Source organism: Kogia breviceps, chromosome 4, assembly GCF_026419965.1.
Source record: "Kogia breviceps isolate mKogBre1 chromosome 4, mKogBre1 haplotype 1, whole genome shotgun sequence".
Lineage (NCBI taxonomy): Eukaryota > Metazoa > Chordata > Mammalia > Artiodactyla > Physeteridae > Kogia > Kogia breviceps.
The window spans coordinates 172,357,181-172,370,470 of record NC_081313.1 but is presented as its reverse complement, the minus strand read 5'-3'; the positions used below and the strand labels follow the sequence as shown (position 1 = coordinate 172,370,470).

General features: G+C 38.7%; 1 protein-coding gene across 1 annotated transcript in view; it reads left to right on the top strand.

Annotated features, from left to right (window-relative positions):
* LOC131755823 (zinc finger protein 709-like) overlaps positions 1-13,290 on the top strand; it is an 82,983-nt gene that overhangs the window by 53,013 nt on the left and 16,680 nt on the right. Inside the window, 5 exon segments of the mRNA XM_059062430.2 lie at positions 305-1,333; positions 1,336-1,427; positions 2,840-2,907; positions 3,573-3,657; positions 6,884-7,088. Of these exon segments, the coding sequence (XP_058918413.2) occupies positions 305-1,333; positions 1,336-1,427; positions 2,840-2,907; positions 3,573-3,657; positions 6,884-7,088 (1,479 nt within the window).

Genomic DNA, 13,290 nt, shown 5'->3' with positions numbered 1-13,290 from the left:
AAATGTATGGAATGTGGGAAAACCTTCATGTGGCTCAGAAGTTTTCAAAGACACAAGGTAATGCACCCTGGAAATTCTCCTCATAAATGTAAGGAATGTGGCAAAACCTTTATTTTTTCAAATTCTCTTCAAATACATGAAAGAACCCACACTGGAGAAAAATCCTGTCAATGTATCCAATGTGGAAAAGCTTATAGATTTCATCAGAATTTTCAAACACATTTAAGGACTCACACAGAAGAGAAACCACTTGAATGTAAAAAATGTAGTAACATTTCCATTTGTCCTGGTTCTCTTCGGAAACATGAAAGAACTCATACTGAGGTGAAACCCTATGAATGTAAGCAATGTGGTAAAGCTTTCTGTTCTCACGTGGACTTCCAGGTACATGAAAGAAATCATACTGGAGAAAAACCCTATGAATGTAAAAAATGTAGTAAAGCATTCAGCTTTCTCAGTTACCTTCAAAAACATGAAAGAACTCACAGTGAAGAGAAACACTATGATTGTAAATACTGTGGTAAAGCTTACAGAGATTACAGATTCTTACAAATACATGAAAGAATTCATACTGGAGAGAAACCCTATGAATGTAAACATTGTGGTAAAGCCTTCAGTTATTATAGTTCCTTGAAAATACACAGAAGGACTCATACTGGAGAGAGACCCTATGAATGTAAAGAATGTGGGAAAACTTACAGATATTACAATTCTTTTCAAACACATGAAAGGACTCACACAGGAGAAAAACCCTATGAATGTAAACAATGTGGTAAAGCTTTCAGTTCTCAAAGAGGTTTCCAAGTACATGTAAGAAATCACACTGGAGAAAAGCCGTATGAATGTAAAAAATGTAGTAAAGCATTCAGTTGTCCCAGTTCTCTTCGAAAACATGAAAGAACCCACAGTGGAGAGAAACCTTATGAATGTAAGGAATGTGGGAAAGCCTTCATTTGTCACACAAACTATCGAAGGCACGTGAAAATGCACACTGGAGAGAAACCCTGTGAATGTAAGCAGTGTAATAAATTATTCGTGTGTCCCAGTTATCTTTGCAAACATGAAAAAACTCATACTGGAGAGAAACCCTATGAATGTCAACAATGTGGTAAAGCCTTCAGTTATTACTATTCCTTACAAACACATGAAAAAACTCATACTGGAGAGAAACCCTATGAATGTAAACATTGTGGTAAAGCCTTTAGTTATTACCATTCCTTTCACACACATGAAAAAACTCACACTGGAGAGAAACCCTATAAATGTAGTGAATGTGGAAAAGCCTTCATTTGTCTCTCAAACTGTCTAAGACATGTGAGACTGCACAGTGGAGAGAACCATATAAATGTGAAGAATGTGGGAAAGCCTACAGTCATCTTAATTCCTTCAGAAGGCACAAAGAGACTCACTGGATGATCTTCCTGAATGTAAGTAGCATGGTAAGGGACTTCCCTGGCAGTCCATTGGTTAAGACTCCGTGCTTCCAATGCAGGAACTGTAGGTTCAATCCCTGGTTGGGGAACTAAGATCCCACATGCTGCATGGCGTGGCCAAAAAAACCAAAAAACTAAAGAAGTTAAACAGCATGGTAAGTCTTCATGGGCCCACATTCTTACATATGAAAGCTCCTACAGAAAAGAAGAAAAAATGTAAGTAACATGACAAAGTTTGATGGAAATTGATTTATATATAATATTCCAGAAAACTTTCAGCATGAAAGACTTGTTATTAATGTTGTAAATATTTATGTTTATCAGACCTTTTCCTTGAAGTGCATCACTGGACTGTGGATTTCTACTAGTTAATTTTTAGAAATGAATATTGAAGTAAGATATTCTGCAAGTTGTTTTCAACAATAGTACATATGATTAATAGGTAGTCATTTTTTCTTAAATTAGTTAATATTTTCTCTCAGTTTTGAGCCTGTTGGATCCATGCATGAATTAAAGTGTGTTTCTAATAAGCAATTAGGTTAATTTTTAAATAATGTTTTATTCTGTGTTAAAGAACCACTGAAAAATGATAGTTTATTTTTTCCTACTGACTTTGTGGTGGTTTCTAGGTATCCCTAGTCCAGTATATATATTCCACCTTTGTTTCTGACAAAGCTTCTCTTTAGGGGTGATGGGTATCTGAGCCTTTTTCCACTTTCCATACAAATAAACAGTTGGAACAAATATTTTTTGTGTGTCAAGTTTATGAAAGAATATAGTTTCATGTGAATAATTATTTTCATATTTGGGCCTTTGCTTTTTTTTTTTTTTTTGCGGTATGCGGGCCTCCCACCGCTGCGGCCTCTCCCGCTGCGGAGCACAGGCTCCGGACGCGCAGGCCCAGCGGCCATGGCTCACGGGCTCAGTCGCTCCGCGGCATGTGGGATCCTCCCGGACCAGGGCACGAACCCGTGACCCCTGCATCGGCAGGCGGATTCTCAACCACTGCGCCACCAGGGAAGCCCTGGGCCTTTGCTTTTTGTCCTTTATTCTGACTGGTATTTGGTGAATAGAGTTTGACTTAAGAAGAGAGATATGATAGGACCAAAAAAAATGTAAAATTGGAGATATCCTTCCTGTGGATAATGTTAGGAACTAGAGTTTACAGAATCCATCCCCCTTATGGCTCCATGTTAGAATTCACCAATAGCCTCACTTGCATAGGATTTGGAAGGCAGAAACGAACACGGCATTAGTCAGAGTTTGGAGCCACCATACAGGGAGAGAGACTGATACATATAGGAACTTCAAGGATACCATCTTCCAGCCTATTTTCTGGATTGCTGACCTTCTAATCAAGAGTATCCTCAAAACCACCACCAACTGTTTGATTTCCATTTTTGTAGAGCTGTGGGTTTCCACTGATGTCTTTCCAAGATCCACATCAAAGATCCATTAAAGTTTGGATTTTTTGGTAAGTTCTTTTGTGTCTATCAGGAAGCTAATTCAGACTTTCACACTTGGAAGTATTATCTGATTCTCCTCTTCTCTGCTTATATCCATATAAGGTCTAATTTGCACAGGAAACGCCTTATGCTTTTATTAGTGCTAGTGAGAATGTTTGCATTTACTAAGGTGCAGTCAGAAAAGAATGACATGGGAGTTTGTTTCTCTGCTGCATTGTGTACTGGCTGCCTTCACCTGGTCCTTCCATGTGAGAATAAGCACATTCCTCATGTCAGCAAGACCGTGGGTGTCTCATATTCCTTGTAGTTGAATTTATATCTCAATGTTTTCAAATATGTGTGTGCATTTTTTTGTCAAAGGAAACCTTCTGTATTTCTTTCATTGAAATATAATATTAACTCTTTTCTAAGCTGTCACATGTTAAGAAATACTGTGTTTTTAATTTCCTCAGAGGATATATTAAAAAGTCTCATTATCATTGTGGATTTTCAAATAAACTTTGAGGTTTTCTTCATTTTGTCTTTATAAATTATGAGTCAGTGTTATCATTTCCATAAAAGTTCAGGTAATTTTTCCTCAGGCATATTTTATTTTTTAATATCTACAGTTTTTGACATGAAACCGATTTCTCACGCATAATTAATACCCCAAACTTAAATTATGTTTTTTCAGTGCCCACTTGCCAGTGACCTTCATGATTACACCTGTAGTCAAAGAGAGGAGGATAATGAATTCTGATACTAAGAATGACCACAAGGTACACGTGACCATGAAGAGTATCATAAAGGGTACTTTGGACTTTTATAGGATTTTGAGGAAGTCGGGATGGCAGAGCAGTCTAAGATATTGTGTTCAGGATTTTGGCTTATGTTATATGATTTGATTGCTATTGAAGGCATCAAGAATTTTTTGTGTATTGAATGCTTTGAGGGCTAACCTTTCTCCTATCATTGGTAATTTTAAACTTTGTTTTCTCAAAGGCCAAAACAATTTGATGGAATTAAATATAATTCATGAGAAGCCCCAATCAGTCATATTAGTAAGAAGGGGGAAATATTGGTCATTGTTATGATTTGAAACTTTATTTTTTTTATCATTGTTAGATATATGTTTGTAAAATCCCTTTATAAATGTCTTGGCCCATCATAGTCACTGATTACCTTTAATGAAGGAGGTATGTGACATTTTCTCTTTAAAGGATAAGAGTAGGCCTTGCAGTGAATGTAGGCCAGCTCCTGGTCCTTTGGAACAGCTTTTGCCTTTCCTTCGTATTACTAAAAACTGTTCTATTAGACACTTTTTACCATAAAGTGTGTCAGTTAAAATATATAAATTAACTCCTTAGTATGCTATGTAATATTTTCAGTAACTCCTTTATGATCCCACTGAGTTGAATAAGTTTAGATAAACACAAATGTAGCAAGGGAGAAAGACAAGACCGCTGTTCCAGTCAAGCCTTTCTTGCTCAGACACTATACTCTTGAAGTTAATGATTCAACATCCCTCATTGCCATGCACTTAAGAGTCAGTGTACTCCATTTAGCACAAATAAACAAGGCACTGTAGGATTTTGTTATAGTGGGGTGAGACAAACACGTTCTTGCAGTCGTGCTTATAATTTTGTGGGAACAAGAGAGATGGTTAACAAATGGTAAAGCTTTGGTTTATAAGATGGAAATAAGGGCTTTGATGAAATGTAAAATATGACATGCGATATAGGAAGGTAGGGTGAGTGTGCAGGGCCTTGTGTCCAGGATGGGGAGGAGCGACTGCCTGTGGCCTCCCCATGGTCAACTCTGATCTGTGGACCTGAGTCCATTGTGGGGACCGCTTAGACCTCAGTTGCCTCTGCGCACAGTGCAGCGGCTGGGCTGGCAGCTGGGACCCTGGATGTTCTGTGCAGTTACTGTGCCTGGCGGCTTCGGCCCGGGGCTTCTCTCAGCAGCTCTGTACCTACCGTCTCTCATCTGCCCTTAATTGTATGATGAGACAGGGTGTGTCAGCAGTAGGTAATCCTGACTGTCTTTTGGGTTCATATGTGGGAGGAGCTGTGGTCTGTGGAGTCCTCAGTCCCTCCTTTCTTTCTAGAGGGGATCAGTTTTCTCCTTAGTTTTCCAAATGTTTGGGGAGCAGGAGCTCAAATCCATGACCCTAACCCCCCAGCCTGCTCTTCCTAGGGCTGACAATATGTCCCTAAATTTCCAGATCCCTCCTGAATTCCCAAAGCCAACTTTCCCTCTCTGGTCACAGCATCATTATCAACTCTTTGTCATCCGTGGTGCATTTCAGACTCAATATTTTAACTTTATTATTTTTTCCCAGGGCTCTGGATAAGGTATTTTTTAAAATTCATGTTTGTCTGTGGATTTTTACATGAGAAGAAAGTGAAGAATAATTACCTGGAACTAGGTTGCATGAAATCCTGTGCCTCTTCTCCCAGAATATTTCCTGGGCAACAGACATCTCATTTGAGTCATTTGGGTGAAGGATCTACTTTGGAGACATTCCTAGGTGATCTATCCTTTTCATGGCATTGCTCCTCCCTGAGTTTGCAAGTTCATTCGCTATTTTAATTATCTGTTTTTCAATAAGTGTAAATACGTTTAATCAATAAATCTTGAAAGAGAGTATATAGTATTTCCAAAGAGTCAAGAAACAGGTGAATTTCAGAAAAAAATAAAAGATTCTATTATTACATTCCATTTGTTAAAATTTTTGTTTCCTTTTTTCTTTCCATGAATGGATGTAGTAGCATTCTGAAATCTGTTCTTTTGGGTGATTTCAAATGCAATATCAGGGCTCATGCTTCCAACATTTAGAAGTGCATTCAATTATGATTGTTTTCCAAGCAATTTCTTGCCATGGAAATAATAATTAACTGACATTTATTTTCTGAAAATAGTGGATATTTGTGCACTTTCTTCTTGAACTAGAGAAATGCCTTACGATTTTCTTCTATTCTTTACATGTAAACACTGGGTTTGAGTGCTTTTGCTGGATTGTTCCAACACTGGGTTTGTATATTTAGAGTATAAATGGTGGTCCAGCACCTCCAGGGGGAAGCAGAGCCTGTCAGCGTCTCCAGTCTTTGAGGATGCAAAGGGAAGTTCTTGAAGGGCCAGCTGATTCTCTTTGGGGAGTCTTCTCCTGCAGGTGTCCTACCTGCTTACATCCACCGTGGAAAGAGCCTTTATACTGAGAGAAGCTACGGATCCCTGGAAAGGGGGATGCACATGTGATAGTGGATGGGGGGATGGGGGTAATCCCCTTCCTGAGGTTGTAACTGGTTTACTTGGGCCTGTTTCTAGACATAGGCTTGAGCTTTGCATCCGCAGGGTAGGTGCACTCAGAATAATTTGAGTACATTGAGAAAGTCTGTGAAGGTCAGGAGTTCTGTCTTCTAAACAGAGGGCTTATGAATTTGAGAGCTCGTTTGGGTCACAACCTTAAATTCAGTCTGTTCCAGGAGTTTCCCCACTTGTGAGAATGGAAGTATGGGGGAGGAAGGCTTATATGCTTACAGGATAGGATGGTATGTGAAGCCACCAAATATCATTCCTGTGGCTACTCAGGTGTCCCTATCCTCCATCACCAACCAGAAACTGACCAACTTCAGGGGTCGTATCCCCACAGGGGAGTCTGGTCCTCAAGCTTGGGAATGTGGGTTTTCTTCTGAACTGTGGGGAAGCAGGCTGTCTGTCTCAACTGATTCATGTATTTGCATTTCTTTCTTTGTATACATTTATATATTGAACTTTGCAGCTCTTAATTCTAGTTTATCTTAGCAGTTGTGATATTATTTCCTGTGTAAGTATATAAAATCATTCTGTGTTTTGAAAATGTAAATTGATTGAGAGATACAAGGGGAGGAAGGCAAGAAATTCTGGAAGCAAATAGAATATTTGTTCATTTTAGGCAAAAGGTCCTCAAGAGATTTGAGTCTCAGGTGGATTTTACTTTTTTTTTTTTTTTTTGGTACGCAGGCTTCTCACTGTTGTGGCCCCTCCTGTTGCGGAGCACAGGCTCCGGACGCGCAGGCTCAGCGGCCATGGCTTACGGGCCTAGCTGCTCCGCACCATGTGGGATCTTCCCGGACGAGCACGAACCCGTGTCCTCTGCATCGGCAGGCGGACTCTCAACCACTGTGCCACCAGGGAAGCCCGGATTTTACATTTTTAAGTCATTTAGGTATGTGCATATCCCAAGAGGACATTGAAAATTTAAGTTCTATAATATTGGTGAGGCAAATGAATTCCTATTTTAATTGATAAGAGGTAAACTACTTTATAAATCATTGAAAATCTTAATACATTTAATGAATTAGGACCAGATCCCTATGCATTATAAAATGTTACTTATTCCTGAGATAACCTCCTAGAGTGAGATATAAAGAGAAACTCTGTCTCTTGCTATTTTACTCAGATTTGAAACTTTTCATTTTTTATGGTTTAAACTTTTATAAGTTAGTGTTTAAAGGAGTAAATCTTAGAATACTTTCCTCTGTAGAAAAGTAAAAATTAAATAAATTTTAAATTAAAAAAAATTTTATTGAAGTATAGTTGATTTACAATGTTGTGTTTATTTCTGCTGTACAGCAAAGTGACTCAGTTTATATATATATATATTACACACACATACACATTCTTTTTCATACTCTTTTCCATTATGGTTTATCACAGGATACTGAATATAGTTCCCTGTGCTATAGAGTATGACCTTGTTGTTTATTCATTCTCTATATTGATATAGTAGTTTACACCTGCTAATCCCAAACTTCCAGTCCATCCCTTCCCCCCACAACCACAAGTCTGTTCTCTATGTGAGTCTGTTTCTGTTTTGTAGATAGGTTCATTTGTGTCATATATTAGATTCCATATATGTGATATCGTGTGGTATTTGTCTTTCTCTTTCTGACTTAACTTCACTTAGTGTGATAATCTCTAGGTCTACCCATGTTGCTGCATATGGCCTTATTTCATTTTTTAATGGCTGAGTAGTATTCCATTGTATATATATATACACCACATCTTCTTGATCCATTCATCTGTGGATGGACATTTAGGTTGTTTCCATGTCTTGGCTATTGTGAATAGTGCTGCTGTGAACACAGGGGTGCATGTAACGTTTTGAATTATAGCTTTTTCTGGATATATGCTCAGGAGTGGGATTGCTGGATCATATGGCAACTCTATTTTTAGTTTTTTTGAGGAACCTCCATACTGTTTTCCATAGTGGCTGCACCAGTTTACATTCCCACCAACAGTGTAGGAGGGTTCCCTTTTCTCCACACCCTCCAGCATTTGTTATTTGTAGACTTTCTAATGATGGCCATTCTGACTGGTGTGAGGGGTACCTCACTGTAGTTTTGATTTGCATTTCTCTAATAAACAGGGATGTTGAACATCGTTTCATGTGCCTTTTGGCCATCTGTATGTCTTCTTTGGAGAAATGTCTATTTAGATCTTCTGCCCATTTTTCAATTGGGTTGTTTGTTTTTTGATTATTGAGTTGTATGAGCTGTTTGTATATTTTGGAAATGAAGCCCTTATTGGTCGCATCATTTGCAGATATTTTTTCCCAGTCTGTACGTTGTCTTTTCACTTTGTTTATGGTTTCCTTTGCTGTACCAAAGCTTGTAAGTTTGATTATGTTCCATGTGTTTATTTTTGCTTTTATTTCTATTGCTTTGGGAGACTGACCTAAGAAAACCTTGGTACGATTTATGTCAGAGAATGTTTTGCCTGTGTTCTCTCCTAGGAGTTTTATGGTGTCATGTCTTATATTTAAATCTTTAAGTCATTTTGAGTTTATTTTTGTGTATGGTATGAGGGTGTGTTCTAACTTCATTGATTTACATGCAACTGTCCAACTTTCCCAACACCATTTGCTGAAGAGACTGTCTTTTTTCCATTGTATATTCTTGCCTCCTTTGTTGAAGATTAATTGTCCATAGGTGTGTGAGTTTATTTCTGGGCTCTCTATTCTGTTTCATTGATCCATATATCTGTTTTTGTTCCAGTACCACGCTGTTTTGATCACTGTAGCTTTGTAGTATTGACTGAAGTCTGGGAGAGTTATGCCTCCTGCTTTGTTCTTTTTCCTCAGGATTGCTTTGGTAATTCTGGGTCTTTTATGGTTCCATATAAATTTTAGGATTATTTGTTCTAGTTCTGTGAAAAATGTCATGGGTAATTTGATAGGGATCACATTAAATCTGTAGATTGCTTTGGGTAGTATGGTCATTTTAGTAATATTAATTCTTCCAGTCCAAGAGCATGGGATATCTTTCCATTTCTTTGAATCATTGGAAGTACTTTAGAAACTTTAATTCATTTCATTCTCTTGTTGTTTGAATAGTTTTAAGAAGTCACATTTAATTATAATCTTTGTTTCTCTATAAGGAAACTTTTCCCCCCTGGCTTCTTTCAGTATATTCTCTTTGTCTTTGGTTTTGCTCTAGTTTGAATATGAGATACTTGGGTGTGCATTTTTGTTGTTTATCCTGTTAAGTGTTCTCTGAGCTTCCTGGATGTATAGTTTTTAAAAATTAATTTATGAATATCTCAGTAATTTTTTAAAAATTATTTATTTTTATTTTTGGCTGCATTGGGTCTTTGTTGCTGCACGCAGGCTTTCTTTGGTTGCAGTGAGCGGGGGCTACTCTTCATTGAGGTGCACGGGCTTCTCATTGCAGTGGCTTCTCTTATTGTGGAGCATGGGCTCTAGGCACACAGGCTTGAGTAGTTATGGCACGTGGGCCCCGTAGCTGTGGCATGCGGGCTCTAGAGCACAGGCTCAGTAGTTGTGGTGCATGGGCTTAGTTGCTCCACAGCATGTGAGATCTTCCCGGGCAAGGGCTCAAACCCGTGTCCCCTGCATTGGCAGGCGGATTCTTAACCACTGTGCCACCAGGGAAGCCCAGTAATTGTTATTTCTCTGGTTTCTTCTGTTCCTTTTTGTCTTTCTATTCCTTCAGGTATTCCCATGATGTATATTTAAACCTTCCATTTAAAGAAGGTGGTCCTAGAGTTCTGCCAAAACAGATTTTCTTAAGTACAGGCCATGTTAAGAACAGAATATTTGGGGCATATTTCAAAATGCTGTGTTTATTTTCTCTTTCCCAGTTTTGGAGACACTGGGTCGCCCTGACCCAAATGCTCTGATGGGTCAATGAAGAGCAGTTAATTTCAAGGTTTTTTTCTTTTTTCTTGTGAATTCGAGGATGATGGCTTCTAAGCTATTAAATGCCAGACCAGGAAGTGGAAGTCTCTGACTCAGATTTTTGACAATTGACTTTGGACAGCTTTAGAGCCCCATCCCTCCTTCACCTTCTGACCCACATGTGTCCAAGGCAGGAAGAAAGTCTTAATGCTCCCTCCTTTGGGGGCAGCAAGAGATTGAATCCACTCATGCTCAGGTCCTTGTATGTGAACTCCCCCTAACCTCAATATAAAACCAAGTCCATGCACCTTTCCTTGCTCTCTTAAGCTATTTCAAGCTGGCTCGAGAGGCCTGACTTAGTCTCCTCAGAGACCTCAATTATTAAGGAATAAACCTTTTTTTCATAGGCTGTTTGGAGTGTGTGGTGTCATCAGCTGAGGGGTTCATTCTTATGCTCAGAGGTTGAGCTGTCATACCCTTTACTTCACAGGGGAGCTTGGAAATTACAGAAATGGTCTGGGCAGCTTCTAGAGTACATGGTCAGAAAACATTTCTACCTGATTGGAGAATGGAGATTTTATGTTCTTTTGGAAGAAAGTGCTCTTGACACCGTTATGTATTTCATAATCATGGGAAAAATTCACCATCAATCCATTGTGGATTTCACTGAACGCTCTGCAATCTACAGCTCTTTTTAAAAAATTTTTTATTTTATATTGGAGTATAGTTGATTAACAATGTTGTGTTAGTTTTGGGTGTACAGCAAAGTGATTCATTTATACATATACATCTATCTATTCCTTTTCAAATTCTTTTCCCATTTAGGTTACTACAGGATATTGAGCAGAGTTCCCTGTGCTATACAGTAGGTCCTTGTTATCTATTTTAAATATAGCAGTGTGTACTTGTCAATCTCAAACTCCCAATCTATCCCTCCCCCTACCCTTCCCCCCCAGTAATGATAAGTTTGTTCTCTAAGTCTGTGAGTCTGTTTCTGTTTTGTAAATAAGTTCATTTGTATCATTTTTTTTAGATTCTGCATATAAGCGACATCATATGATATTTGTCTTCTCTGTCTGACTTAATTTACTTAGTATGATAATCTCCAGGTCCATCCATGTTGCTGCAAATGGCATTATTTCATTCTTTTTAGCAGCTGAGTAGTATTCCATTGTATATATATACCGCATCTTCTTTATCCATTCATCTGTTGATGGACATTTAGGTTGCTTCCATGTCTTGGCTATTGTAAACAGTGCTACAATGAAAACTGTGGTGCATGTATCCTTTCAAACCTTGTTTTTCCCCAGATATATGCCCAGGAGTGGGATTGCTGTGTCATAGAGTAGCTCTATTTTTAGTTTTTTAAGGAACCTCCATACTGTTCTCCACAGTGGCTCTACCAATTTACATTCCCACCAACAGTGTAGGCGGGTTTCCTTTTCTCCACACCCCCTCCAGCATTTGTTGTTTGTAGATTTTTTGATGATGACCGTTCTGACTGGTATGAGGTGATAACTCATTATAGTTTTGATTTGCATTTCTCTAGTAATTAGTGATGTTGAGCATATTTTCATGTGCCTCTCGGCCATCTGTATGTCTTCTCGGAGAAATGTCTCTTTAGGTCTTCTGCCCATTTTTTTGATTGGGTTGTTTGTTTTTACGATATTGAGCTGCATGAGCTGTTTGTAAATTTTGGAGACTAATCCTTTGTCAGTCACATTATTTGCAAATATTTTCTCCCATTCTTTGGGTTGTCTTTTCATTTTGTTTATGATTTCCTTTGTTGTGCAAAAGATTTTGAGTTTAATTAGGTCCCATTTGTTTGTTTTTGTTTTTTATGTCCATTACTCTGGGAGATGAATCAAAAAAGATACGGCTGTGATTTATGTCTGAGAGTATTCTGCCTATGTTCTGCCTAAGAGCTTTATAGTATCTGGTATTATGTTTAGGTCTTTAATCCATTTAGAGTTTATTTTTGTGTGTGGTGTTAAAGACTGCTCTAATTTCATTATTTTATATGTAGCTGTTCAGTTTTCCCAGCACCATTTATTGAGGAGACTGTCTTTCCTCCATTGTATAGTTTTACCTCTTTTGTTGTAGTTAATTGACCATAGGTGTGTGGGTTTACTTCTGGGCTTTCTGTCCTGTTCCACTGATCTATATTTCTGTTATGTACCAGTACCATACTGTTTTCACGACTATAGCTTTGTAGTATAGTCTGAAGTGAGGCAGCCTGATTCCTCCAGCTCCATTTTTCTTTCTCAAGATTGCTTTGGGGGCTTCCCTGGTGGCGCAGTGGTTGAGAGTCCGCCTGCCGATGCAGGGGACGCGGGTTCGTGCCCCGGTCTGGGAGGATCCCACGTGCCGTGGAGCGGCTGGGCCCGTGAGCCATGGCCGCTGAGCCTGCACGTCTGGAGCCTGTGCTCCGCAACGGGAGAGGCCACAACGGTGAGGCCCGCATACCACAAAAGAAAAAAAAAAAAAAAAGATTGCTTTGGCTATTTGGGATCTTTTGTGTCTCCATACAAATTTTAAGATTTTTTGTTCTAGTTCTGTGAAAAGTGCTATTGGTAATTTGATGGGGATTGCACTGAATCTGTAGATTGCCTTGGATAGTATAGTCATTTTGACAGTATTGATTCTTCCAATCCAAGAACACAGTGTACCTTTCCATCTGTTTGTGTTGTCTTCAATTTCTTTCATCAGCATCTTACAGTTTTCAGAGTACAGGTCTTTTGTCTCCTTAGGTAGATTTATTTCTAGGTATTTTATTCTTTTTGATGCCATGATAAATGGGATTGTTTCTTTAATTTTTCTTTCTGATCTTTTGTTGTTAATGTGTAGAAATGCAACAGATTTCTGTGTGTTAATTTTGTATCCTGCAACTTTATTGAATTCATTGATAAGCTCTAGTAGTTTTCCAGTAGCATCTGTAGCATCTGTAGTATCATGTCATCTGCAGTGACAGTTTTACTTCTTTTCCAAGTTGGATTCCTTTTATTTCTCTTTCTTCTCTGATTGCCATGGCTAGGACTTCTAAAACTATGTTGAATAAAAGTGGCAAGAGTGGACATTCTTGTCGTGTTCCTGATCTTAGAGGAAATGCTTTCAGGTTTTTGCAATCTACAGCTCTTAACCTGTTCCTCAAGGGCAGCAAGGCCCAGGATAGACTGTGATGGTTCTGCCAGAAAGAGCTCTTCTGGCATATTATTGGTTTGGTGTGTGT